The sequence below is a fragment of the Microtus pennsylvanicus genome, chromosome 1, assembly GCF_037038515.1.
Source record: "Microtus pennsylvanicus isolate mMicPen1 chromosome 1, mMicPen1.hap1, whole genome shotgun sequence".
Lineage (NCBI taxonomy): Eukaryota > Metazoa > Chordata > Mammalia > Rodentia > Cricetidae > Microtus > Microtus pennsylvanicus.
This window is the reverse complement of record NC_134579.1, coordinates 136,063,075-136,090,964: the sequence shown is the minus strand read 5'-3', so window position 1 is coordinate 136,090,964 and position 27,890 is coordinate 136,063,075. Positions and strand designations below refer to the sequence as shown.

The following is a 27,890-nucleotide window of genomic DNA, read 5'->3' as shown; positions in this document are numbered from 1 at the left end:
GGGTTGAGTGTCATGGCACATGTGTGGCAGTCGGGACAACTTTGTGGAGTCAGTTCTGTCCTTCCACTTTTACTGGGTTCTGGGATTGAATTTAGGTCATCGGGCTTGTGCCCCAAAGCAGTTTTTTACTTATCTGTCTGGTCAGACTGCTTGCTGGCTGTATTTCTTCTTCTTCTTCTTCTTCTTCTTCTTCTTCTTCTTCTTCTTCTTCTTCTTCTTCTTCTTCTTCTTCTTCTCCTCCTCCTCCTCCTCCTCCTCCTCCTCCTCCTCCTCCTCCTCCTCCTCCTCCTCCTCCTCCTCCTCTTCTTCTTTTAAAAATTATTCTTGTTTTCTTGTTTCTTAAGAAGATAGGATCTCATGTAGCCCAAGTTTGCCCGAATCCATTAGGAACTGATCTTGTACTCAGTTTCCTAAGAACTGACAGGCAAGTGTGGTGGCAGCGCCACGGATCTGGCTAGGAGGGAGGGTTTAGAGGTTGGACTACAAGCAGTGACCTCGTTAGCTTAGCTTGCTTTGTTCCTGCACCACTAGCGCGGATTAGCCAATGTAGCTGGCCAACAGCAAGCAGGGTCTTTTCACAACCCTTTCTACCCCAGGGTAGTTCCAGTATGAGGGGGTACCCGTGGCGCTCCGGGTGGCCTTGTAGCCGTGTTCCAGTTCCCACCTGACTGGCACACTTTCAGCACTCCTTTCTTTGGCTAGAACCTTGGGAATAAAAACGGAGTTTGGGACAGGACGGTTGTTGTCCATGCTCCGTTTCTCTCATGGATTGGGCATGGGCCCTGATTAAACTGTGTGTGGAGGCTTACTGGGCTGAGATGGAGGCAAAGGCCCTTAGGTGAAAAAGAATATGATTGGAGAGTTGGCTCAGGCGTTTAAGAGCACGAAGGTGCTCTTCCACAGGACCCAGGGTTCAATTCCTAGCAACCACCTGTCCGCTCAAAAGGTCGGTAACTCCAGTCCCTGGGGATCCGGAGACAACCCTCTACTGATCTCGGCAGGCAGAGAATCAGCAGATTCGGGTAGGGATTTACTAGAGCTGCGGGAGTCAGATGCCCTGCGTACATATCCGTGTGCTTTAGTTATATAGCCCAAGCTGTCTCTATCTCCGCTGGGTAGCTGAACCCGGGGGTGGGTTCTAGCCTTAGTTAGCTCTTCTCTACCATTCTCCAATGCTCTCCGATAAGCACACAGGCAGCATCCTGCATCAGTTCCGATGTCAGACACTTAGCTGTGGCACCTTGGGTCCTCTGAGCCGGCTTACTCATTTGTACAACAGACATATCTACATTTATCTCTAAAAACACTCAGCAAATGGGGAAAACTGCCACGTGAACCACAAGCAACTGGGGGACTTTTTTTTCCTGGTTAAGGTGGAAAATGGGACTGAGGATGAGCGGGAACGCGGAGCCAGCCAGAACGAACGCAATAGCTTAACGTTCCTCCCATTCCGTTCCAGCTTCGGTACCTCCTCGGTTCCCCCCACTCCCCTAGTGAAAAGAGGTCGTGGTCCCTTTAAGGCCCGCCCCTCCCTCCCCCAAAACTTCCCAGTGTCTGCTCTTTTCGATCCTGGACGGCCGGCCAGGCTCGCCGCCGAGCTGGTAGGGGACAGGGCAGCGGGGTCGGGGAGGGCCGCGGGGGGACCGGAGGGACGCACGTCGCCGTGTCGGAGGGAGGGCGGGGGACTGGTTGTGGGAGCAGCTGGCATGGGCGCCACTCGCTGCACCGGGCGCGCGTAGTCGGCCAGCGGCTCGCTCTATACAGGGTCCCGCCGAATGCAGTCGCTGCAACCGAGTGAGGGGCGACCGGGCCGGGGGCGGGGGCGGGGAGGGGACCGCCCGCTCCCCTCCCCCACAATCGCCTCTGACGTCGGCGTGGGACCCCGCCCTTCCGCGGGAGCGGCCCGCCCCTCCGCCGCGCGTCACCTGCTGCGCCGCGGCGCGCCCCACGTTGGGAGTGCCTGCTTTGGAGTGTGTTCAGTGAATAGGGTGCAGGTTCGTTTAGATCATCAGATGCCTCCAAACTTTTTTTCTAATTAGAAAGAATCCTTGTGTAGCCCAGGGTAGCTCTGAAGTCAAGGCAATCTTGCCTCTGACTCCAGAGCACTGGAATCTACCACGCCATGCTCAAAACTTTAGTTCCCCAAACAAATGGGGTTTCATTTCCTATCTTTACTCACATTTCAGACTTAGTCTTAAAAGGATCCTGCTTTGGGGATTCCACTGCCCTGGAGGAAAGGTGTCCCTCACGTTTGGGGCGTCCTGTGAATCTTCCGCCACCTTAAGACTTTCTTTTGTGTGCGTGGTGATGGTGGGGGTGTAAAGATGCGCCTTGTCTGTGCTACGCAAGCGTCCCACAGCCTGTTTGACTCTTTGTTGTCCCCATAACGCCTCTGGACCGGACCGTGGCCGGGACCCTGGCTCTGTACCTTCCCTGCCCGCTCCCCGATGGGCTCTGTGCCGCGTTTCAGCTCTCGGGCTTCGCAGGAAGGAAGACCAATCCCTCCACAAAGCACTCCCAAGGACGCAAGGGGCAGTTGCCACGTGCGAATCAGTTAGAGAGATCTACCGTGGTTGAATTTAAAGTGAAATGATGGCGCTTGGTAGGGTCCGAAGTCAGTTGGCAATGAGTGCTTTTATAGTTAAGTGCTAGGACTTGGAGGTTCTTTTTTAAAGAATAACAGCCCTACCGCTCGATAGTCAAGGTGAAATAGAAACGTACTAATGGGCTCATAGTTGCAAATTGCTGTCTTAGTCTAGATTTCTGGAGCTATGAAACAGCAGGCACGGAGATCATCCGAGTATAGTCACAGTCACCTCTTCTCCCAAGCCCCGAAAAGTACAGTAGCGCATGCGTCCTTGGCCCATTCCTAGATTGCGCCATAGAGCGCCTACGGGCTCCCCTTTTTCACCAATCAGTCGTCCTATACCATCTGGCAAAAGGGTTTCCTTGCCACTCTCCTTTGACCAATCAAGTAGGAGACGGGCACCTACGGGAACCACTGCAGGAATACAGAAGGAAAGGCCTTTTTGTATCCCTGCGGAGTGGCGCGGGAAGGCAATCGTTGTGCCTGCGAGACGCAAGGATTTCAGAGTGACCGAAAAGAGAGGAAACCAATGAAAGCGGGAAGGAGGCGGAGCTTCGGGAAACCGCTTCCATTTGCTCTCCTTGGGAAGGCGGGGCGATGCAAAAAAAAAATTCGGCCTATCAAGTCCGAGTTTATTTTAAGGAGGTGGGGCTTCACGGAATGAGTGGCAGGAAACGTTCACCTATGAAGAGTGCGACAGACGAAGGCGGGCGGGACTTCCAGTAGAACGGCATGAGCTTTACCCAATAGGCATGAACCGTGTGGGGTCTTCCCCTCCCCCCCAAGACAGAGCCAGTGGCTCCCCCTATCGGGTGGGGGCGGCGAGTGACGGGCGTGTCCCTCCCCCAATGAGAGGCGGGGGGAGGCGGGTTCTGCGCCGCCATGTCGCGGAGGCTGCTGCCCCGGGCGGAGAAGCGGCGTCGGCGGCTCGAGCAGAGGCAGCAGCCGGACGAGCAGCTGAGGCGGGCGGGAGCGATGGTGAAGATGGCGGCGGCGGGTGGCGGAGGCGGCGGTGGTCGCTATTACGGCGGCGGCAACGAGGGAGGCCGAGCCCCTAAACGACTGAAGACTGAAAACGCTGGCGACCAGCACGGAGGCGGCGGCGGCGGAGGATCCGGGGCGGCGGGCGGCGGCGGCGGGGTGAGGCCAGGGTTTTAGACTCCCGGAAGAAAGGGGAAATTTCTTACTTTAAAGCTATTTATTTTTGCGGGGGACCTCTGCGCACGCGCTGCAGCCCTCGCGCTTTTGGCTGGGTGGGGGAGGGGCAGGCGTTGGGCAAACGGCGGGGTTTGCGCGAGGACAGGCGCTTGCGCGTGCGCGCAGTCCGTAGCTGGGCTTGAGGGGGCGGAGGAAGCGACCGCCTCGGCAGGCGGCGCAGTGCGCAGGCGCCGCGGGCTGGCATGTGGGGGGCCCAGGCACGCGGCCTAGACTCTTTTTTTTTTTTTCCCCTCCCTTTATCGTTTTTAGTCTGTGTCCCCGTGCGCAAGCGCGCTTCTGCAACCAGATTTTGTGAGCGGGAACTGGGTGGGTGGTGGCCTGATGGGATCGGCAATTCGGCCCCATCGCAATCATAATCACGGTCGCCTCTATATAGAAGTTGACTTGACACGGTAGCGCCCAGTCCGAAATCTTTAACCTCTGTTGTAGTGTGCGTTGTAGTGTACGGAAGAGAGTTTGTGCAAGGTTTGTGTTTGGCGATTGAGCAAACTTAGAAGTCATCGCTCGGTTCACTTACGGTTTCCAGGAGAGGAGCATTTACAAACTAAAACATATTTTGGTTCTGGGGCCATTCACGGAGGCATTTGGCCTACTCGTTTCTCCTTAAAGTCACAGTTGTGATTTCTGGGGTGCAGGCTGCAGTCCTTTTAAAGGATTAGAGAAGTCCTGCCGGACATGGTGGCGCACGCCTTTAATCTCAGCGCTCCGGAGGCAGAGGCGGGCGAGCCTCTCTGCCTAGTGCGCTTTGTAGTGAGGCCAGACAGGGCTAGATAGCGAGACTTTTGCTCAAACAATGCCCTCTTGTTCTGGTCTCATGCTGTAAGCATTTACTAGCTTAGCCTCGTTAGGATGTTATATTTCTTCGTGTTTGGAAGACATTTTAGTTAGCTGGAGCCCGTGAGGTGAAAAGAGAGACTGATTCTAGAGAGTTCTCAGACCATCTCATGAGAGATGTGGTGTGCCTTGCCCCCACCTCCAATAATTTAAAATAAAAGACCACTCAGTTGCTGTTACTCTGAGATGTAGACTCCTTTACAGAACAGGGCTAGGACTAAATAAACCCAGAGCTGTGGGAGACAGGCCTCAGCTGGAAACTTTCAGGAAGAGTATGTGTTGTGTGGTTCACTCCTGATATTAAAAAAAAAAAATCCACTGATGTTGCTGGACTTCTGCCAGTGGTTTTCAGACAGGAACCTGGGCCCAGAGCACCAGAAAGTTGTCTGTGTGGAAAGATCATCTCCTGGGGAGGATTGTAGATCTGACAGGTTGGGATTGCAGCTCGGTATGGAAAACCTCCGCCTAGTCAGGATAAGACAGGAAGGGCATATCGTCTTCAAAGCCATGTGTCTTGAAGCAGTTGGTCTTTTGCCCTGGCTGGACTTAAAGGTGACTTGTGGGTAACAGTCATTCCTCACTAAGTGACCGCATCTTGCCTAGCCAGGGGCTGGGCAGAGAAGCTAGGGCTCTTAGAGCACTCACACAGAGTGTGCTCTTCAGGCCAGCGCAGCTCTGGGAGCTCTTCCCGTGGGTGTGGCCCCTTTGCACGCCACGCTTCCTGTTCTACCTTGATTGAGGAGAGACAGATTCTGGGAAGAATGCCAAATGTGAGCCTCTGCTTCTCCCTCCATTCATCCTGCCTTAGGAGCTAAAGCCAGTGGGCAGATGGCTGCCCACTCAAGGCTTTTTTCCAGCAGATGGATTTGGATTGGGGTCCCTCTTCTCACTGCGGGTCCAATCTTTTTCAGGAGAACTACGATGACCCCCACAAAACCCCTGCCTCCCCAGTTGTCCACATCAGGGGCCTGATTGATGGTGTGGTGGAAGCTGACCTTGTGGAAGCCCTGCAAGAATTTGGACCCATCAGGTACGTCTTCTGGTGCCAGGGGTTTGGTCTCCGGCAGTCTCACTTGTCATTCATGTCTGGTTCTGAGCGGTGATGCAGTGTTCTGGTCCTGGGTCTGAGACTGGATCCTGTGGTTCCTCACAGTTCACTCTTCGGTATTTCAAGTTCATTTCCTTTTTCCCTCATCCCTACCCCACCTCTGTGGTTTCTGTCAGCCTTTCTAGCCACCTAATATTTTCCGGCTATTTGATGAGGCCGGGTACTATGAACTAAGTGGATAGAACTACCTACATTCCTTCTACAAATTTGGCCCAGGCAGTGATTGATTAGCACTGTGATCTGCTCGGCCTGACATTCCTTCTGAAATAGGAGAGGGGTCAAGAGGATGACTGCCTGTGGCTTGGTGTTTGGGGTCAGAGTTCACAGAGAGCTGACTTGTTCCCAACCCCTAGAGGATAAAATCTGCCTTTTCTCTGCAGCTATGTGGTGGTGATGCCAAAGAAGAGACAGGCGCTGGTGGAGTTCGAAGATGTGCTGGGGGCTTGTAACGCAGTGAACTACGCAGCGGACAACCAGATCTACATTGCTGGTCACCCTGCTTTTGTCAATTACTCTACCAGCCAGAAGATCTCTCGTCCCGGGGACTCAGACGACTCCCGGAGCGTCAACAGTGTGCTTCTGTTTACCATCCTGAACCCCATCTACTCCATAACCACGGTGTGTGCTGAAGGCATTCCATGGTCTACTCTGAGATCTGTCCCATGTCCTCATTCCACCCCCAATCAGCGTGACGAGCCAAGGCCCTTATCTTGCTTGTTGTTGCTTTTATAGGATGTTCTTTATACTATCTGTAATCCTTGTGGTCCTGTTCAGAGAATTGTCATTTTTCGGAAGAATGGAGTCCAGGCTATGGTGGAATATCCTTTTCTGGGAAATTGGAATTCTTTGGTCTGGGGGGTGGCTTAGCTTGGCGGAGAGAATTCATGCCAAATGCCTTGGAAGACTGAGCAGAGAGCCATACACTGCAAATCTTAATAGAGCAGTCCATGAGGTTTAGGTAACAGCAGGTGGTCGACACCTCGAGGGTGCACATCCCTGTCCCTCCCTGAGAGTTGAGCCCAGTGCTTCATGCATGCTGCACACGTGAGAGCGTTCACACTTGCCCTCTTTCACAGTCCTTCCGTGAAGTGACTGGTTAATATTCTCTGTGGAAAGGGCTTAGGTAAGGAAAAGCCAGAAGACTGAGCTGTGGAATGACTTGAAGTGGGGTTTGATAAAGATGACTTGTTAGGGCCTCCTTGATTAGGGTACAGTGAGAATCCACCTTTAAAAGCAGTCAGGGTGCCGGGCGGTGGTGGCGCACGTCTTTAATCCCAGCACTCCGAAGGCAGAGGCAGGCGGATCTCTCTGAGTTCGAGGCCAGCCTGGTCTACAAGAGCTAGTTCCCGGGACAGGCTCCAAAGCTACAGGGAAACCCTGTCTGGAAAAAACAAAAACCACCAGGGTATAGGTTTCAGAGATAAGATGGGTCAGCTTGGTGTCCATCTTTCCTGGTGGTTGGGATAAGAGTGTAGATCACAGAGAACCCTAGCCAGTGACTGCTTCCTGAGGGCAGTCTCTGGAGTATCTTGATGGTTTTGACTTTTGTCTGAGGTTATAGGTGGTGCTCACAGTCCTAGATGCTATCTGGTCCTTGTTTTATTGGGCAATGAAATACTTTTTCCAAAGCTCCACTGTGATGGCTTCCTTAAGTTCTCTCACATTTGACTCTGTGCAAAGTGCCCAGCGGGCTAAGGCCTCTCTTAATGGGGCTGACATCTATTCTGGCTGTTGCACTCTGAAGATCGAGTATGCAAAGGTGAGTCTGGGAAGTGACTGGTGTTAGTTACCTGGTGAGATGAGGTATGGCCAGTCTCAAACCTTATCTTGTCCTTGCAGCCTACCCGTTTAAATGTGTTCAAGAATGATCAGGATACTTGGGACTACACAAACCCCAACCTCAGTGGACAAGGTAATCCTGATGGCTACTTTGTTCTAAACACACCGCCTTGCCTCTTTACTGGACTAGTGCACTTCATAGACCTGGACTGGGGTTATGTAATGCCATTGGGCTCCCTGTGGACATGGGAGGGCTTGGTCCCTGAGTCTGCTGAAGGGGCAGAGTTGAAGCTGAAGCTTGGGCTGGGTGGGAGGAGGGGGCATGGCAAGGGGCAGACATGTGTAGCAGCTCCTTAAGATTTTGCTACATTCATTCTAGAGCCTGGTTAGGTTGCTTGAGTCTCCATTCCATGGAGGGTGAGCAAAAGTCCTCTCCACTGTCTGAGTTGGGGGTGGGTTGAAGCAGAACCTTCAAGCAAGTAGACCTTGTAGAGGTCAGACACTTGGATGAGACCAGGGTAGCCATTACTGATTTCCTTTGTAGAGGGGGGCTCGGCATCTCTTCAGGGGTCCACAGGGACAGCCCCGTTTCTAGTGTGTGTCAAGAATGGTTTGCTTTGGTGGGTGGGAGAAGTGAAGGATGATGTTTGAAAACAGCGCCAGCCCTCTGAAAAATCAGCGAGATGGACCACCTCTTGGTCTGCTTCGTCGGACTAGGCCTTGGGCTAGGCCTTGGGCTGTGGGAGGCGGCTGGTGGCTGACATTGCAGAGGCTCTGGGAAGCCAGAGACTCATCCCTCCCTACACTTGTAGGTGGGCCTGTCTTGCTTGCTTTGCAGCTGAGAACCAGTGGGCAGGGTGGGCTAGACTCTCCCAAGGACCCTCAGAATTGGCCTTCTGGGCCTGGCTGCTCCCTCCAAAAGTCAGAGGCAAATTATGACCAAGTGAATGTACCAGAGCGGGCAATGGCATTACATGACTGCTGACAGAAACATGGCAACCAAGCATTTCTTCTCCCAGGAACACAAATAGAAGATGTGCAGACCGGCAGGGGCTAGCAGCAGGGCTGGTGTGCATTGCTTTGATGCCTCTCAGCTTTGGCTGCCCCAAGCCTGGGGCCAAAAAAACAAAACAAAACAAAAGGAGGGCTGATGAGGTAACCTGGAGCGAGGGCGGTGCTTGGCCACCCCTCAGGAACCATACTTCAGCGGCTCTGCCTCTGCACATTGCGCACCAACACACAGGGCACAAAACCACTAGTTCTCCTGGAGAACAGAACATGCAGCCTCCACCACGTCCCCAGAAACAGCCGCAGACTGAGCTCACTACATCAAGAACACCACACCGCGCTCCAAGGAACAGCTACAAGCACAGAGACAGAGGCAGACAGAGACAAAGAAAGAGACTCAACATGGCAGCAGACACTGCTTTTTTACTAAACATTAAAGGTCAAAATCCAAGCAAACTTGAACCCAAGAATGTACACTGAAGTAGGAAACACAGAACAGAGCTCACCCAGCCAGCCAGCGGTGCTCTTTTCGGAGAACGATTCGATTCATAGACTGAAGTAGATTCCATGGGCCTCCAAGACAATAGGATCCTCTCTCCACTCCTCGCCATGTGGGTTTTGTTTTTAAGTCCTTTGATTTGGGGAGGGCCTTGTTTTTCTTTTGTGTTTTGATATTTTTTTTTCCTGCAGTCACCGGCTGCCAACACAGTCTGCACCAACTGGAGATCAGAAATAAAAAAAAAATAACCACAACAACAAAAAAAAAGATCAAAAAACCAAAACAGACCTAAAATCAAAACAGCTCAGAGGCACACAGTTACCTGCTGGTGGGTAACCGGGCGCTACCAAGGCCAAAGCGCAAGCATAGTGGGGCCACTGGCACACTTCATACCAGGAGACACGCACATGGAGCGCTACACAGCCAGAAGCACCGCACTGCAGCACACAGTGTGAGGAGGTGACAACACGGAGGGACACTACCCACTCCATACACCTTATTTCCATTTTTCTGGTATCTTCTGAGGACAGAGCATCTGTGAGCCAATTTTGATTTAATCAAACATTGACTTTTAAACGATTCTTTAAAGAAAAATGTAGCGGATGTGTACCGTGACTTGTATTTATGACTGTAAAACCATGTGATGCAGGGTCGCAGTGTATGTTTGATGGGACGCCATCTTTCAGAACTGTGCTAACTCACTGTTGAAGCGTCCAATGGTAAGAGAAAAATGCAGATTTGTTTTTTTGTGACATGGACATTGTACTCTGTACTTCTGCTGTAAGTAGCCCTTTCCATCTTTGTAATGACTGTTGAAACAAACCCGGTCGGGCAGCAGGAAAGGGCGGTGGTTTCAGGCTCTGGGTCTCAGTGCCACCCAGACCTGGTCCTAGCTCACCTGTGACTTGCCAGAGTGTCGTAACTGCTCTAATCTCTTCTCTGTAAGGTGGGCTGGGAAAGGAGTGCCTACCTCATAGGGTTGTTGTGAGGAACTGGAGAAGCTGTGATGTCTGTAAAGTGCTTACCAGTGTCTGTCACTTGAGCGCTGAACTAATGGTTAAGAACTCCAGCTGGGGCCGGGAGGGCTCTGCGCCATCGATGGGTCCGAGAATGTCGATGCCTTGTACTTAACTGCTCCTTCAAACTGATTGTGCTGGTGACCTGCTTGTCAGCTCCTACAGTCCCTCCTGCGCTGGCTGGGATGTGGAGGGTGGCTGGGCGGCGGGTGCTAAAGACAAGACCTGGAGTGAGGCCTTTGCTCCCAGAACCTAGAGGCTTCTTCTAGCCCTTTCACCTCATTTCTGTCCATTTTAGGTTACTTATTTGTTGCCCTTAATCTTTCTCCCTTCATTGGGAATTACTTTATAAAACTGCTCTTCCCGTTAATGCACCCTCGATATAGTTCCCTAGAAGGCCTGGGAGCCCGGCTTGCCGCTGCCTGTTGCTACAAACCAGGGCAAGGGAAAGCAAGTAAGCCCAGAAGCTGGCCTCCTTAGCAGAGAAAGGAGGCTGGGGAGGGAAGGTGGATCCCAACTTTGAAGCCTGGGCTTCATGCCCTGACCCCCCAGGTCATAGGAAGAAGGCCCCAGCAACCCTTGTAAGGAAAGGGTTTGCAGCCATGCTCCCAGGAGCTCTTTGGCCTTGTGATTGATTGGCCTCTAGTCAGTAGTAGGGGGATTCTTTCTTTCTTGAGTTCCACTCCTAACTCCTTTTTTCAATCTACAGGTGACCCTGGCAGTAATCCCAACAAACGCCAGCGGCAGCCCCCTCTCCTGGGAGATCATCCCGCAGAATATGGTGAGGGCAGGGGGTTCCCCTCCGTGGACTCCCGTGGCTCATGTGCCCCTGCCCGTCGTCCGCCGCGAAAATTCTCACCCGTCCTCCCTCTCTTTCCTTCCCATCCCCCAGGAGGGCCCCATGGTGGGTACCACAGCCATTACCATGATGAGGGCTACGGGCCCCCCCCACCTCACTACGAAGGGAGAAGGATGGGCCCACCTGTGGGGGGTCACCGTCGGGGCCCAAGTCGCTATGGCCCCCAGTATGGTCATCCCCCACCCCCTCCCCCACCACCCGACTATGGCCCGCACGCTGACAGCCCTGTGCTCATGGTCTATGGCTTGGATCAATCTAAGATGAACTGTGATCGAGTCTTCAATGTCTTCTGCTTGTATGGCAATGTGGAGAAGGTGAGTTGCTTTCCTTGAAGAGCTGAAGGAGGCCCTGAGCCTCAGATGGAGGGTAGCAGGGGGAAGGACAGTGAGGTGCGCCCTTTGTAGTGCTGGTTCCTATAGCGCAGGCAGCCTGCTCCATGAGTTTGGGTTACCCGTGTTAAAGATCCCAGTGCTTGCCTATTCATCTCACAGTATTGAGACTTAGTGCACATGTATAAGTAAGTCCTAAGAATTGACACATAGCAAAGATGATTATTTAAAAATTATCTCTGAATGGCTCCAGGTAATTTGACCACTAGGGCCGTTCTGCATTCTCTGTTGGGAATTTGATTATACCTGGTGGCTGGTGAGTTCTTACCAGAGTCCATCCAAGAGTGTAGTCCTGGCCTTGATTTAGCTCGTGAGAGCAATAGCAGCCTAATGCGAGAATGCACAAATGAGACCATCTCTACACAGTGAAGTTGAGTAGTTTTGTGTGTGCTGCCCTTCCCCCGCCCCTGTATTTCTTTTTTTAAAAAATATTTATTATGTATACAATATTCTGTCTGTGTGTATGCCCGAAGGCCAGAAGAGGGCACCAGACCCCATTACAGATGGTTGTGAGCCACCATGTGGTTGCTGGGAATTGAACTCAGGACCTTTGGAAGAGCAGGCAATGCTCTTAACCTCTGAGCCATCTCTCCAGCCTCCCGCCCCTGTATTTCTTAAAAGGGAAGGACAGATTAAATAATCTTTACATGGAAGCAAGACTTAGCTAACCTGGCTTCACAGCCTTTCTTTTGTCCAGTACGTACTATAGATGGTTTAGGACTTGTAGAGTGCTTAGGAGGCCTGGTTCCGTCCCCAGCACCTAAATCTTAACACGCCATAGCGAAAGCATGCAGATGGCTTGTGTTCTCTTTGTGCACACTGTTTACCTCATAGGGTAGCTCCAGTGGGAAAAGCACTCTTCGTTTGGGTTGAGTTCATGCCTAGGCCAAGCCTGAATTAGGGGTGGTTTTGATCCCCATTCACATGTGAGGAAATGGAAGTCTAGGGCAGCCAGAGCAGGAGTCAGCTTCTGACTCGACAGGAAGAGGACCCTGGCAGCTGGACACAGGTGCTAATTGCACCTTTTCTCCCTAAGGTGAAATTTATGAAAAGCAAGCCGGGGGCCGCCATGGTGGAGATGGCTGATGGCTATGCTGTGGACCGAGCCATTACTCACCTTAACAACAACTTCATGTTTGGGCAGAAGATGAATGTCTGGTAGGTGCTGTCATTCCAGGCAAGGGCAGGTGGGAGGGAAGACTGAGGTCAAGGTGTTGCATAGGCGGGGATGGGGTTGTAGGTATAGGAGTCATTTTTCTGCTTCCTTCTGAAGCCCTGGGAGAAAGTGGTGCCGGTAGGGTAGTCTCAGCCTCAGCTGTGCAGCAGCGTCAGATAAGCTTGGGCCCACCTGAGCCTCTGTCAGGCCCTGGAGGACAATTGAACATAAAGATTTCCCTTCCTTCCTTCAGTGTTTCCAAGCAACCAGCCATTATGCCTGGCCAGTCATACGGGCTAGAAGACGGGTCCTGCAGTTACAAAGACTTCAGCGAGTCAAGGAACAATCGGTTCTCCACCCCAGAGCAGGCAGCCAAGAACCGCATCCAGCACCCTAGCAATGTACTGCACTTCTTCAATGCTCCCCTGGAGGTGACTGAGGAGAACTTCTTTGAGGTGGGTGCTGTGGAACTGTTCTGTCATGGCACTGTCATTGGTTTAGTTGGGCTCATTCTGTTCTGTACTCAGTGGACTTGTAATGCCACCCATTGATCCCTGGGTTTGGGGGCACAACAAAAGACCAAACAGACAGGTTCCCCTGCTCATAGCGGGGACAGGTGAGACCGAGCGGAAGCATGCGTGTCACAGTGCAGAGTTCTGTACACTGTTCCTTCACATGTTGGACAAGAGTGCAGTCAGAACACAGGTCATCAAGCCTTAGGGTGTCTAGATGACTCCAGAGAGCCTGCTCGGGGAAGTAGGGCAGAGATGGGGCAAGCAGGGCCCACGGTTCTGTTGCCCAGCAGTTGAGCTACAGTCATATAATCTCACCCATACCCACGGGGCTGCCAGGATGGGGAGTTTGAGGAACAATACCTCAGCTTTGTGCTGCTTCCTTCAGAGATATTTCTAACATTTCAAATTACAGGATGATAGGGGGTGTCTTAGGTTTGTGACCAAAGCTGTCTTCAAAAAGCAACAGATACTACTAGGCCTGGTCTCCCTGAAGGCACCCATAGGCAGTCTGCAATCCTAGGTTTCTGAATTTTTTTTATTCTCTTTCTGCCCCAGATCTGCGATGAGCTGGGAGTGAAGCGGCCAACCTCTGTGAAAGTATTTTCAGGCAAAAGTGAGTCCCTGCATCACACAGTCTTCTCCAGGCCTCTGCCTCTGTGGGTGGTTTCTGGGAGGAAATGTACCTTCTGCTGGCTCAGCCTAAGCCTGCTGCTGTCTCTTGCTTTTTGTTCAGGCGAACGCAGCTCTTCTGGGCTGCTGGAGTGGGATTCTAAGAGCGATGCCCTGGAGACATTGGGCTTCCTGAACCATTACCAGATGAAAAACCCAAGTGAGTTTCTGTGTGTCCTGCAGAATCCCCCTAGTGGCCTGATGGCTTGTCTGGCTGCTTGCCACAGCCATCCTTCTGCCCGCAAGATAGGACCCTAGAGACGCCTTTGTCGCAGACTCAGGCAGATGGGACTTGGTCACCAGGAGAGAGCAGTCTGATGACATTCTCCTGGGAGGGCCTGCCAGGCTGCTTGGCTCCACCCACCCGAGAGCTTGGGAGTTGCTCAGGCCTGCCCTGGGTGGTGATGAGTTAGATCCTTATAATTGAGCTGGAAGAGGGTGTGTGGGTGTCGATTGGGAGGCCCGGTCTGACATGTGCTCTTGTTTGCAGATGGCCCGTACCCGTACACTCTGAAGCTGTGCTTCTCCACTGCACAGCACGCCTCCTAATTAGCTGCTGGGACGAGCACATCAAGCGGGAAGACGTCTCTTTCCTTTATGCTGTTGGTTTTCTTTGGTTTTGTTCTGTTTTGACTTATTTTTTGCAGTTCTTGTTTCCTTTTTAAATGCTAGTTCAGTAGACGCTTAACCACAACAGAAATGCTGGAACTCTGGAGGGGGGGAGGGGAACTGATATCTCCCAAGATTAACCTTCACTTTTTAAGATAACTGTACGTGTGATTTTTATTTTTCCCTGTTCATACATTTGTGCTGCCCATGTATCTTGGCACACATTTCAATAAAATGGTTTGGAAGCTAGAACTCTGCTGGGGCTGCAGGGTGAGATGTCTGCTTTGTCCTCTCCCACACAGTTTTCTGAAGCGCAGTGGGCTCAGCATAGACAATAAACTGGAAGTAAAGCAGTGGCATTCTTCTGGTTTTTTGAGACAGGATTTCTCTGTAACAGCCCTGGCTGCCCTGAAACTTGCTCTGTAGACAGGCTGGCCTTGAACTCAAGAGATCAGTCTGTCTCTGCTTCCCAAGTTCTGGGATTAAAGGCACAGACCACCAGTGCCCGACTAGCAGTGGCATTCCTGATGGGCACTGCCCTAGCCGGTTTATTTTAGTTACAAGTAGTTATTGAAAAAGTGGAGTTAGGCGCTCGAGGATGGCTCAGTGGCTGACGGTGCTTGCTGGGTAAGCCTGATTTAACTGAGTTCAATAGCAGGGAGGAGGAGAAATCCAGCTCTACAGGTAGTCCTGACCTGTGTGCTTAAGCTCATGCACATACATGGATACAATTAAAAACTAAGCAAAGTCGGATTGTGGTGCGTGCCATTAGTCTGACTGAGGGAGGTCAGCCTGGGTATGCAGGGAGAGTTCCAGGACAGTCAGGGATGCACAGACACACCCTGTCTCATGTTTGTTGCCCGAGAGTTTTGTCCCCGGTCCCACAGTGTCCCAAAAAAACAGAGGTCTACATTAATCATAAACTGGTTGGTTTTAATATCTCCAGCTTTTTAACTAATTATTAAGTCTTACATTTACCCATAATTCTTATCTGTGTTAGCCACATGACTTGGTATCTTCTATCAGCAGAGGCTTTCTCATCTTCCTCTGTGTCTGGGTAACTACTGCAGACTCAGCTTCTTTCCTTTTCCCAGAATTCTATTAGTCTTTACAGGGAACAAGGTCATTGTCCGACAGTAGTCTCGGAAAACAAACTTGGAGCAACTGCCTATGACCCTGGGATAGAGTGGCTTGACACTGGTCTGGACAACATGATGCCATGAGAAAAGTGTTGAAAACATACAGGAAGACCAACAAAATAGACATAACCCACACCTGAACACTTTTTCTTTGAGGCCTGTCCTGTAATTTGCTCTGTAGACCAGGCTGGTCTTCAACTCAGATCACCTGCCTCTTCCTTCCAAGTGGTGGGATTGTGGTGCGCCACCACAATCTGGTCCTGAAAATTTCTAGGTCTCGCTAGCTTAGAGTGACACTCATTCTGAAGTAGGCCGTTGAAGTATGTGAAGTAGTTCTGGGGTTTAGACGGAGCCTCCGAAGATGGCTTCAGTAGAAGCAGAGCCTAGGAGGACCATGGGTTGAGGACTGATGTCCTTGAGGGAGGAGGTAATCTGCAGAGGAGCAGGTCACTCTAGAGGCAGAGGTGCCAGTGAGCCTGACTTGGGCATTCCAGCTCAATAGCCCTCTGCAGCCACGTAGTATTATCCGATGGAAAGTGCTGAGTCTACTATCCCAGTTCATTTGCTGTTGGCAATTCAACCTATAGATGTCTACACCACAATTATTTTTTTATTCTAGTTACATTAAACGACGATGCAAATCTTAATGAAATGAGGATATGACCACTCCATGGTGTGGTTGAGGAGGCTTTTATTGTAGATATGAGGGAGGGTACAGCCAGAGGCATCTGGAAGAATCCAGAGCAGTAAACATGACCAGCAAACTGAAGCCAGCAAAGGAATGAGAAGTTGGGAGAAGGGAAACCCAGGAACTGGAGGAGCCACAGAGACAGTCTTGCACCACAGTCAGCTATCCAGGCTTCCAGACCGAACGTTCTCTTTCTCAACAACCTCTACTGTAACTGCTGCTTGGCTGAAATCAGGGCATCCTTTTCTCTTTCATTTTGGTATCTGCATAGGATTTTCAGGTTTCTATTGAACAGAAGATAAACATTACTTGCTCCTGATAGTTGCTACATCTGTCTCTTGAAAAAAACCAGTCTGGGTTGCAGACATTGGTGAAGAAGGAAACACCTCCCACTGGCCCAGAGACATCTGTTCACCCTGTTGTTAAACATCTCCCTAAGGAGCGCACTTACACAGTATTTATGCTCTTGGGTAATTCTTTCCCAGTGCCTTTTGGTGGGTGTGTTTAAGAGCATAGCTAGCCAGGTGTGCTCACGGAAGAGGCAAGCAGATCTATGTAAGTTCAAGGCCAGCCTAGTCAACAAAGTGAGTTTCAGGACAGCTAGGGCTACACAGAAACCCTGCCCCCAAAATAAGTATCAAAACACCAGAAAGGGGGAAATTATATATATGGTTTTTTTATTTTGAGACAGGTTATCTATATATAGTCTTAGCTGTACTGGAACTTGCTATGCAGACTCACAGATTCACCTGCCTCTGTCCCTTAAGTGCTACGATTAAGGATGTGAGCCACCACACTGAGCTCCTTCAGGTTCTTTCTAAATCGCTGGTACGTTGGTGCACACCACCCCCTTTTCAGGAGGTAGAAGAAGGATCCTTGCAAGTCCCAGGCCAGCTCCAGGTTTATATAGACCCTATATAAAAAAAAGAAGAGGCTAGAGATCGTCGGGTGGCAGAGTGCTTGCCTATGCTGCCTGCCAGTCTCCTTGCACGACCAAAGGAAGGTGGGCGGTAGAGCCTTTTGCTCCTGCCTAGCCTAAGCAATTCTAAATGTTCAGTGACCTTGAACCAGTGACTTCCTTGGTCCGGGATCCAGCTTCCTAAGTCCCGCGGGAAGTGGTACCACCTTCTGGCAGTAAGGGAATTAAACGGCTTAATTCTGGCCTGTCTGTATCCTAGCAACTTTTTTGTTACCACATCCAGGCAAAGACCTAGATTTCTAGGCTGCTGCCATTATGTCTTTGACTATTCAGTTGTTATAACACAGCGCTCTGATGAACTTTATACAGAATTTTCCAGCAGCCATGTGAAATATTTTCTCAGGCCAGCTTCCCACTGGGCCAAAGGTCTTACTTTTAAGCCATGTCCTAAGCACAGGAGACAGGAGGCAGTGCTATTTACAGTTGCCCTTAGTAAAGATGGCGAACTAGGCGGGGCCTCGCCACTAAAGGGCGATGGCTGCGGCGGCTTCGATGCCCTTGACCAACATGGCGGAGTTTGTCCCCGCCCCCTTTGTTTTCTCCGGTAGCCCTTCGCGCAGCCGTCCAGTGTCGATCGAGATGGCTGCAGGGATGACAGTTTCCAGCAAACTCCGCGGCCTGCTGATGCAGCGTGAGTTACCCGAGATTCTGTGGGGAGCCGTTGCTGTGTAGTCTTGTTATAGAGGCAGGAGCCGCTGTGTAGTTTAAAGAATCATTAATTATAGTTTTTAGGCCCTGTCCCCAAGCCTGGGTCATTCCCACAAACAAGAGTCTAAGTGAAGTAGTCTCAGACAGAATCCACTCCTAAGTTCACCCGAGTCTTAAAAGCTCTGTCTGGTCAGGCCGGGGTCTCTGAGGAACTTGGGTTGGAGTCACTTAGGTGTGCGCTGTTAAAGTGACCCCATCTGGAATCTCAAACGCCCTTCCTTCTCTCCCCAGAGCTGAGAGGCACCACTCAGCTGTACTTCAACGTCAGCCCTCGCTCTCTGAGCTCTTCTGCACAAGAGGCCTTCAAAAGCGCCCCCGAGGAATTATCAGGCCACAACTATGAGTCTATTCAGGTGACATCGGCCCAGAAGCATGTTCTCCACGTCCAGCTTAACCGGCCAGAGAAGAGGAACGCCATGAACCAGGCCTTCTGGAGGTCTGCGGAAGCCTGCCTGGGAGAGGAGGCAGGGGTGGGCAGGGCCAGGGTCTCCCCTCTCCACACACAGCCCTTCCCTTCTTGCTCCTCTGCAGGGAGTTGGTGGAATGCTTCCAGAAGATAGCAGAGGACTCCGACTGTCGGGCTGTTGTAATCTCTGGTGCAGGGAAAATGTTCTCTTCTGGTACGCCTCTCTCTCCCTGTTGGCATTCCTCCTCCTGGGGGTAAAGCAGCCATGCGCTTTTTTCTTTGCTGATTTGTTTCCTTGCTTTTTGCATTTTTTCCCTCCCCCTAAGTAGCTCTGACTGGCCTGCAACTTTCTGTTTAGATTCGGTTGGTCTAGAACTTGAAGTACTTCTGCCTGGGCTTCCTAAAGGCTGAGTACTGGGATTGTAAAGGAGCCTAACGCCATGCCTAAGCAGTGCCTTGGCCTCCTCCTTGGCATCTGCAATGTTTACTTAAAAAAAAAAAGCAGTGGAGAGATGGCTCAGAGGTTAAGAGCACTGGCTGCTCTTCCAGAGGTCCTGAGTTCAATTCCCAGCAACCACATGGTGGCTCACAACCATCTATAGTGAGATCTGATGCCTTCTTCTGGCCTGCAGGTGTCCACGCAGTACACACACACACACACACACACACACACACACACATATATATGCCCAGCTGGTGAATCATGCTTTTAGTACCAGCCCTACGCAGGGGCAAGTGGATCTGTGAGTTTGAGGCCAGCCTGGTCTACAGAACCAGTTCCAGGACAGCCAGGGCCACACAGAGGAACCCTGTCTAGAGAAAAAAATTACTTGTGTGTGTGGCATATGTGTGTGTGCACACAAATCAGATGACAGGTTTTGGGAGCTGATTCTTTCCTTCCCCAGGATGGAACTCAGCTGGCCGTTGGTTGGCTTGGCTACAAGCGCCTTTACTCACTGAGCCGTCTTGCTGGCCCTGCAGTGTTTCACAATTAGGGTTTTGATTTTTTTTAAAGATTTATTATCTTAAATTATGTGTATCTATGTGCCCATCTCTCTCTATGTAAGTGCAGGTGTCCACAGAAGCCATAGCTGTCAGGTGTCCTGGGGCTGGAGTTACAGATGGTTTGGGTCAGTTTGTGGTTGCTGAGATACAGACCCAGTCTGCCACCAGGGCAGCGAGTGTGGACTCTTAACTGTTGAGTCATCCCAAAAGCCCTACATGGTTCTTTTTTATTTTTGTTCATTTGTTGGGGTTTTTAAGTAAGAAACAGTTCCTCTGTGTAACCTTGGCTGTCCTGGAACTCACTCTGTAGACCAGGCTGGCCTCGAACTCACAGAGATCCACCTGCCTCTGCCTCCCGAGTGAGTGGGGGATTAATGGTGTGTGTCACCACTGCCAGGTGAGACCAGCTATTTTTTATTTATATATTTGTGTTCTTTGAGAACTTCATACATGCATTCTATGTATTTTGGTTATATTCATCCCCAACTCTTCCACTTAGCTCCTCTGAGATCCACCCGCACACCCTCCCAACCTCGTCTTCTGTCTTGGTCACTGTTCTGTTGCTGCGAAGAGACACCAAGACTAAGGAAACTCTTTTTTTAAGTACTTTATTTATTTTTATCTTCTATGCATTGACATTGGGCCTGCATGTATGTCTATGTGAGGGTGTCAGATCTTGGACTTACAGACAGTTGTGAGCTGCTATGTGGGTGCTGGGACTTGAACCTAGGTCCTCTGGAAGAGCAGTCAGTGCTCTTAACCACTGAGCCATCTCTCCAGCTCCCCAGCTATTTTTTTAAAAAGTCTATTTTAAAACATTCACGTGTGGATGTACCCGGGGACTGGCATAAAGCTCATCCCCACAAATTCAAATATAGAACCAAGTGCAGCAGAACCTGTCAGGACCCAGAGGCTGCATTCTCGCAGTGGACCCGAGACCTTGAACAAGGCCCTGGACCTCTCAGAACCTAGAGCGGTGTCAGCCAAGTGTGTTAGTTAGTTACGGCTTTGCGCGACTGAGCACACAGTACTGACTTCTGTCCAGCCCACACATGAAGGCATCCCACTGCCCTTTCTCCTCTTTGGATCTTCCTCCCTGGACTACCATGGCTTTTGGCTGACGTCTCTCTTTTGATGTGAAATACCCCAGTGATTTTTTTTTTAACTTCAGGTATTTTTTTTTCAGCCCCCAAACTCCTGTTTAGTTCTCTGTGAGAGCTCTCACCATGTAGGCCAGGCTAGCCCGAATCTCTGCTCCTCCTGCTCTAACCTGCTGTCCTGCCTACCTCTTGTTTACTCTTTTTGTTTTGTTTATAGTTGTGCGCGTGTGTACACAAGTGTGAAGGCACCAGCCCGAGGTTGATGCCCGATGTCTTTCTTGACGCTCTCGACCTTCTGCATTGAGGCTTGTCACTCCCCGAGGCTGGAGTTTGGCACTAAACTAGTCTGACTAGCCAGCTCGCTCCAGGGGTCTCCTTACTCTTGAGCCCGAGCTGCTGGGATTACAGGTGGCTGCTGTGCCCACCCACCCAGTTTTTCAGTTTTTACATGGGTTCTGTGGATGCCAACCCCCTTGCTCATGCTTTTGTAGCTAGCACCTTACCCAGTGAGCTATCACTCCTGTCCTCGGAGATAGGAGTTCATTAGCAGCTCCAATGACCTTAACCGTGGGACTCGGAGATAGGAGTTCATTAGCAGCTCCAGTGACCTTAACCGTGAGACTCGTGGCATGCAGGGATTACGGGCTTGTGTGGTCAATGCCTGGACGACACTTTCTAGTCATTTGTCTGTCACCACACGAGACCAAGGATTATGGTCTTAGCTGCATTATCTGCTAACTGAACACCTACTGCACACCCAGCCCTGTTCCGAGCACATGGATGCATTGGTGGGGAAAAAAAATATTAAAGCAAATGAACAAACACCACAACTCGTGGGGTGGATGGTTCGGTGTTAAGAGCATTGCTGTTCTTGCAGAGTGGTGGGGTTTGATTCCCCGTGCCCATATGGTGGCTCACAGCCTTCCTTAACTCCAGTTCCAGGAGATCTGATACCCCCTCCTCAGGCCTCCACTGGCACCAGGCATATTCACGATGTACAGACATACATGCAGGCAAAACACTCCTACACATAAAACAAATATCAGGACATGGAGAGTGATGCACGCCTTTAGCCCCAGCACTCAGAAGGCAGAGGAGGGTCTCTGAATTGCAGGCCAGCCTGGTCTACAGAGTGAGACCCTGACCCACCAACAGCGATAACAAAACTCCAGTTCATAGAGCTCACATTCTAGAAAGATAACTGAGTATACTGATCAGACAGATATGGAGGGGAACGGTAGAGTCAGAGATGGAGAGGATGTGTGAAGGCCTCTCTCAGAGGGTGATCTTTGGGCTGTGTGGCCTTGAAGAGCCCCACGGCCAGCCTTGTGATCGTTGAAGGGAACAAAAAGCATAGAGGCCCTGAATGGGACTGTTGGGGCCAGTGTGTCTTAAGCAGCAGGCAGAAGTAAGGTCACAGGAAGGATTGTGTATTTTCTTACATTTTTCGAAGATTTATTTCAATTTTACATGTGAGTCTTTTGCTTGCATGCACTACATACATGCCTAGCGTCCTGGAGCTGGAGTGATGTGTTACAGATGGGCCGGGCAGTGGTGGCGCAGGCCTTTAATCCCAGCACTCAGGAGGCAGAGGCAGGTGGGTCTCTGTGAGTTCCAGGCCAGCCTGGTGAGCTGTTACACAGAAACCCTGTCTCAAACCACCCTCCCCCACAGAAAAGGAAAGAAATTATAGATGGCTGTGAGCTACTAAATCAGTGATGGGAACTGAGCCCCTCCGCACCCCAGTGCCCACTCCCGAAAGAGGCAACGAGTGCTCTTTTTATTTATGTATTTAATAGAATTTTATTTTCCCAAACCTACAGCTGGTTGAGCTAGTTCCCGCGTCTTCACCAGCAGCTGAGGCACCTCAATTCGACCCTGTGTTTCTGGTGGAAAGTACTTGGCTCTGTGCTCTGAAACCAGTTTGACAAGTCCTTTCTTAAGTAGGTCCTGGAGGGCTGCCCTGGCCAAGGAACCGGCAATCTGGACTACTTTTTAAAAATTTCATTTCTTTATTATGTATACAGTGTTCTGCCTGCATGTATGCCTGCTGGCCAAAAGAGGGCGCCAGATCTCAGTATTGATAGCTGTGAGCTACCATGTGGTTGCTAGGACATGAACTCAGGACCTCTGAAAGACCCGTCAATGCTCTTAACCTCTGAGCTACCTCTCCATCCCTGGACCACCAGACTTATTTCCTGGGTCTTGGTCTTTCTGGGCCAACTTTCCAGCATCTTTCTTCTTCTTGTCCTCCTTGGGTGGCATGATGAAGCTTGGAGGATGGCGGTGATCATGGTGCCATTGCTAAGGTGCCAGCAAAAAAAAAAAAAAACTGCAACAAGCTCTTTTAGCCCCTGAGACATCTTTGCAACTCTTATTTATTTAGTGGTTTGGAGACCCTTTTACACTCTGTAGTCTTGACTGTCCTAGAACTCAGTATGTAGACCAGGCTGGCCTTGAACTGAAAGCAATCCTTTTACCTCTGCTTCCCAAGTGCTGGGCTACAGACATGAGGTTTAAGGACTTTGTCTTTATTTGGATTGGTTTTTTTTTAACACACTGAGGACGAACCCGAGACTTCTGCATTCTAGGCAGGCGCTTCACCGCTGAGCCACACCCCCAGGTCATCACTTGTGAATTCTAAGCAAATGCTTTAGTCCAGGGCCATGCCCCCCACCTCACTTGAATACTAGGCAGGTGCTTGCCCGCTGCCACAAACCAACTAGTGCGTGGGAATAGTTTACCATTCACGGAGAATGTCTTTCTTGGGAATGCCATTAGTACTCCCAGGCCTGGGGAAGCTGAGGCTGGAGACTCTAGATTGAGGTCAGCCTGAACTGCATAGAGAAACCTTGTTTTACGCAAAGCAAAACAACAGATAGATATTTGGTGCCCCACGGAAATCCCAGATGCCCCGAGACCTTGGGGAGCTTCTTTCTCTGCTGTGGTGATGTTTGTGTTTAGACCCACAGCTCCTGGGTTTTGAGGCCCGGCTGGGGAAGTAAGCTCGGTAACCCCCTCATGCCTTCTCACCAGGTATTGACATTATGGACATGGCGAAACTCCTGCAGCCCCCAGGAGATGATACGGCCCGCAAAGCGTGGTACCTCCGTGACCTCATCAGCAGATTCCAGAAGACCTTCACTGTCATTGAGAAGGTGACTCAGGGCTGGGTGGCAGCCCTTCTGCCTACCCTTCCTCTGCCAGCTTTGACCCCCAACCCTCCTTTTCCATTTTAGTGCCCCAAGCCTGTGATTGCTGCTATCCACGGAGGCTGCATTGGTGGAGGTGAGTGTATAGCCACTAGCCACCACTAGGGGACCTGCCTTGGTGAGGCTCCTAACCCTCTGTCTCTACCTCCGAGTCTCCCACCCCCAGTGACCTCAGCTCAGCTGTTGTTGCTAATTTCACTCGGTCCCCAGCTGTGACCCCATGTTTTGGGAGGAGGAATTGGTTCCTGTCATTATCCATTCATTTTCCTTCCAGCTGTGGACCTCATCACTGCCTGTGACATTCGCTACTGTACCCAGGATGCGTTCTTCCAGGTCAAGGTGAGGCTCTTCCTGGGCTCTTGCCTTCGGGAACCCTTGCAGTGCTAGGCATCCACAGAGTGGGGGGAGCGGTGGGTGGGGAGAGCAGGAACAGTGCAGGCCGAGGCAGCTGGTCTTGAGGGTTTCCCGGAAGAAGGTGTAAGAACCAGACCTTAGGAAGTAAGGTTCTGGCAAAGAAGAGGCACACCTGTAGACTCAGCCTCAGAGACTGCAGCAGCCTGGACCGTAGAGGGAGTGGAGGGCTGTCAGGGTTTCTTTTACTGTTGCTGTGTTGAAATATTTGGACAAACAACTTAACAGAGTAAGGGTTTGTTTTAGCCCACAGTTGAGGTTCCAGTCCATCGTGGTGGGGAAGTCAAGGCAGCAAGAGCATGAAGAAATGTCACATCTCGAGTGCAGTCAGAGGAGTGGTACCTGCCGCCTACACGCCAGGGTCCCACCCACAATTGACTGCATCGATTAATCCCAGCACCAGGAGGCAGAGGCAGGAGATCTAGGCCAGAGTTCAGGGCAGCCAGGGTTGCACGGAGGAACCCTATCTTAAAAAACAAAACAACAAAAAAAGATAGTACCGCAAAGGCTGGTCTCTAGATTCTGTCAGGTTGGCAGTAAACACTGGCCACCACATGGAACAACCTGAGCTTTACTGTGAGACCCTGGCAGCAAGGTGGGCGGGTGCTGTGGGCGTATGGAGCTCAGTGGTAGAGGGTATGAATGGAAGAAAAGCTCTGAGTTGGCACTGCCAAGCACCCAAAGGGGACGCAGGCTCAGCTGGAGAGGATGGCATCGTGGGCACTCCCATCAGTGAGTTAGCTGGGACTGCTGGCATCTAAGGTAAGGGGTGGAGTGGAGCCCAGGGTTCTGGAAAGGGCCTTGGGAGCCAGCTGCAGGGCCAGGTAGCAGCAGCATCTTGAGGGTGTCTGAGCCAGGGTGGTGAAAGCCCTGCGGGTGATGGAGGATGCTCTGAGCTCGCATGGGAAACAATAGAGCACGCAGAGCAGATGCTGACAGACAGTGTTTCCCCCTAGGAGGTGGATATTGGCCTGGCTGCTGATGTGGGGACCCTGCAGCGGCTTCCCAGGGTCATTGGGAACCAGAGGTGAGGGGTGATGATGACCTGGGTTGGAGGGGTCAGACCCAGGATGACAGTGGCTCCTGACCTCCCTTCCCCTTATGTAGCCTGGTCAATGAGCTGACCTTCACCGCCCGAAAGATGATGGCTGACGAGGCCCTGGACAGTGGGCTGGTCAGGTAGGACCCTGACTGATGGATGGAAGGGAGGGGCACAGGGCCGTCCAGACCAGGGTGGGGCTTTGTGGTCTCCTGTACCCTCACCCTAGAGTCCAAATGGCCTTTCTCAGCGCGGCTATTTCTTCCCCTGAGCATCATCCTGTGGCTGAACCCTTCTTTTGGGGTTCCCGTTTTCTTTGTGAGGCCACCTGGCCAACCACAGGAGAGAGGGAGACTGTCCCTCTCATGGATCCCTTCCCTTGCAGCCGTGTGTTCACAGATAAAGATGTCATGTTGAATGCAGCCTTTGCCCTGGCATCTGAGATCTCCAGCAAGAGCCCTGTGGCTGTGCAGGGATCCAAAATCAACCTAATCTACTCCCGAGACCATTCAGTGGATGAGAGCCTCAACTACATGGTAAGGCCCGCCCGCCTATGCCCGCTTCCATCAATCATGGCCTTCCTGGCCCAGGGAGCCCAATTTGGCTCTGGGGAGCTGCTTGCGTGCTTGCATGCCTGCGCACACCTCCTCTGACCTGTGCCCTGCCGCTCTTTCCCACACCCTCGGTCCAGGCCACCTGGAACATGAGCATGCTGCAGACCCAGGACATCATCAAGTCAGTCCAGGCCGCCATGGAGAAGAAGGACATGAAAAATGTCACTTTCTCCAAGCTCTGAGCGCCTTCTGTCCCGAGAGAGGAAGGCTCCATGGAGGGTCAGGACGGTTCCTCAGTGCCTTCTCCCACATGGTCTCCCAGTGTGTACCCTTATGGCTTAGTTCTTCAGCTCCGGAGCCTTATCTTCACTGTGAACAATAAAGCGTGAACACAGCCTGGTGTCTTTACTGCCCTGGGTGGGGGCTCAGAGGCCTGGCTCCAAGGAGGGCAATTGGGAAGGCTGGGAGGCAAATCTGCCTGGGCCAAGAGGAAGTGCCAGGAACTGAGGCCCCGCAAGGCTGAAAGGCCACCCTGTGCCTGACCCCGAGTGAGGTGTGGCACAGCACAGCACAGTAGGCCTGGGTGCCTGCCACTGGCTGAGTTAACTGCCACCTACACTGAGCCAATTGCATCATTTCTTCCTTCTCTGCAAGAGCAGCAAGTGCCTTAACCACCAAGCATCTCTCCAGCCCCTTTTAAAAATGTTGATTTGGAGCCTGGAGAGATGTCTCTGTGATTAAGAGCACTGACTGCTCTTCCAGAGGTCCTGAGCTTAATTCCCAGCAACCACATGGTGGCTCATAACCACCTATAATGAGATCAGATTCCTCCTTCTGGTGGACATGAAGACAGAACAACTCATATACATAAAATACACGAATAAATAATTTTAAAAAAAATGTTGATTTTGTTTATTTGTGTGTGTGTTTGTAAGGAAGTAAGGAAGTAAGGAAGTTGGTTCCCTGTTTCTACTGAATTGAACATGTCTATGAATTGAACATGGGGCAAGTGCTCACCTGCTGAGCCGCCTGGCAGGATATACATATAAATATATATATATTTGTTTGTTTTGAGACAGGGTTTCTCTGTATAGCTTTTGTGGTTTTTTTTTTTTTTTTGGTTTTTCGAGACAGGGTTTCTCTGTGGTTTTGGAGCCTGTCCTGGAACTAGCTCTTGTAGACCAGGCTGGTCTCGAACTCACAGAGATCCGCCTGCCTCTGCCTCCCGAGTGCTGGGATTAAAGGCGTGAGCCACCACCGCCCGGCTCTGTATAGCTTTTGGAGTCTGACCTGGAACACACTCTGTAGACCAGGCTGGTCTCGACCTCACAGAGATCCACCTGTCTCTGTCTCCCAAGTGCTGGGATTAAAGGCATGTGCCACCACCATCCAGCTTTTTTATTTTATTTTTTGACACGGTGTCATGTGGACAAGTCCGGCCTGGAACTCACTGTGGCTGAGAATGACCTTCACTCCAGTTTACAGGTGTGCCTCAGCACATCTGTCCCGTTTTGGATGGTTTTAACTTTGGGTTTTCTTATCCATGGGTAATCTCAGCCCTCTAGATTTATGTTTGGAATGAGTGTAAGGCCAAACATTTACTTAGTGTCTTCTGTATGCTGAGTCATGTGATAGGCATTTATTAACTTGGGGAGCCCCTCTCCTTCCTCCTTGTGTTGCTGGCACTGGAACTCAGGGCCCCACACACGCCAAGCAAGTGTTCACCTCTGAGCTCTAGCCCCAGCCCTCCTTTACTCTTTATTTCTATTTTAATTTTACTTTGGGTTTTGTTTGAATCCCTACATGTGTGCCCCAACCTTTGGTGGTATTCCTCAGGACTCCTCAACCTTTTTAAATTGTTGGTGGTGGGTCCCCCCCCCCCCCCCCGCCAAAACAGGATGTAGCCTTGGCTGTCCAGGAACACTCTGTAGACCAGGCTGGCCTCGAACTCAGAGATCCTCCTGCCTCTGCCTCCTGAGTGCTGGGATTCAAGGCATGCAGTACCCATGCCCGACTTGGTTTTGGCTTCTTAATTTTATTTTATGTGTGGGTGTTTTCCTGTGTGTATGCAGCACATGCATGTGTCAGACACGGGTGCCAGGAAAGGGTGCTGGATCCCTGGAACTGAAGTTACAGATGGTTGTGAGCCACCATGTGGATGCTGGGACTCTAACCCAGGTCATGTGATTTTCACATGGAACCCACTTATAGACCAGATTCTCCTCTAATTTATATAGATTCACCTGCCTCTGCCTCCTGAGTCCTGGATTAAAGGCACGTGCCACCATGCCCAGTCATACACAGATCTTTTTCTTTTCTTTTCTTTTTTTTTTTAGGTAGAGTCTTGTTCTACAGACCAGGCTGCCCCTGAGCTTGCAAGTAATTTTCCTGCCTCTGCTTCCC

At 51.1% G+C, this 27,890-nt stretch overlaps 2 protein-coding genes across 4 annotated transcripts; both read left to right on the top strand.

Moving 5' to 3' along the window:
* Positions 1-1,381: 1,381 nt before the first annotated feature.
* Positions 1,382-14,498, top strand: Hnrnpl (heterogeneous nuclear ribonucleoprotein L). 3 transcript variants are annotated; one of them, XM_075986918.1, is made up of 13 exons: positions 1,382-1,601; positions 5,551-5,669; positions 6,128-6,365; positions 6,480-6,565; positions 7,410-7,506; positions 7,587-7,659; positions 10,759-10,830; positions 10,942-11,222; positions 12,334-12,455; positions 12,707-12,908; positions 13,524-13,581; positions 13,702-13,797; positions 14,128-14,498. In XM_075986918.1, the coding sequence occupies exons 3-13, from the start codon at positions 6,141-6,143 to the stop codon at positions 14,184-14,186; spliced, it is 1,371 nt and encodes a 456-aa protein (XP_075843033.1). In that variant the 5' UTR covers positions 1,382-1,601; positions 5,551-5,669; positions 6,128-6,140; the 3' UTR covers positions 14,187-14,498. The 3 variants fall into 3 exon arrangements, with proteins under 3 accessions (XP_075843033.1, XP_075843023.1, XP_075843014.1); XM_075986908.1 differs by lacking the exon at positions 1,382-1,601 and adding an exon at positions 3,454-3,727; XM_075986899.1 differs by lacking the exon at positions 1,382-1,601 and adding an exon at positions 3,454-3,727 and having other exon boundaries at positions 10,759-11,222.
* A 3,039-nt stretch (positions 14,499-17,537) lies between these two features.
* On the top strand, positions 17,538-25,882 carry Ech1 (enoyl-CoA hydratase 1). The gene is made up of 10 exons (XM_075986886.1): positions 17,538-17,683; positions 17,992-18,196; positions 18,292-18,380; positions 23,308-23,429; positions 23,511-23,559; positions 23,758-23,822; positions 24,851-24,921; positions 25,002-25,073; positions 25,319-25,469; positions 25,625-25,882. The coding sequence occupies exons 1-10, from the start codon at positions 17,545-17,547 to the stop codon at positions 25,727-25,729; spliced, it is 1,068 nt and encodes a 355-aa protein (XP_075843001.1). The 5' UTR covers positions 17,538-17,544; the 3' UTR covers positions 25,730-25,882.
* The last annotated feature ends 2,008 nt before the right edge of the window (positions 25,883-27,890 follow it).

Coding starts and splice junctions, on each gene's coding strand:
- Hnrnpl (XM_075986899.1), top strand. CDS start 3,470: ATGTCGCGGAGGCTGCTGCCCCGGGCGGAGAAGCGGCGTCGGCGGCTC. Junction 3,728..5,550: donor CGGCGGGCGGCGGCGGCGGG/GTGAGGCCAGGG, acceptor AATCTTTTTCAG/GAGAACTACGATGACCCCCA. Junction 13,582..13,701: donor GAAAGTATTTTCAGGCAAAA/GTGAGTCCCTGC, acceptor CTTTTTGTTCAG/GCGAACGCAGCTCTTCTGGG.
- Ech1 (XM_075986886.1), top strand. CDS start 17,545: ATGCCCTTGACCAACATGGCGGAGTTTGTCCCCGCCCCCTTTGTTTTC. Junction 17,684..17,991: donor CCGCGGCCTGCTGATGCAGC/GTGAGTTACCCG, acceptor TTCTCTCCCCAG/AGCTGAGAGGCACCACTCAG. Junction 18,381..23,307: donor AGGGAAAATGTTCTCTTCTG/GTACGCCTCTCT, acceptor CCTTCTCACCAG/GTATTGACATTATGGACATG.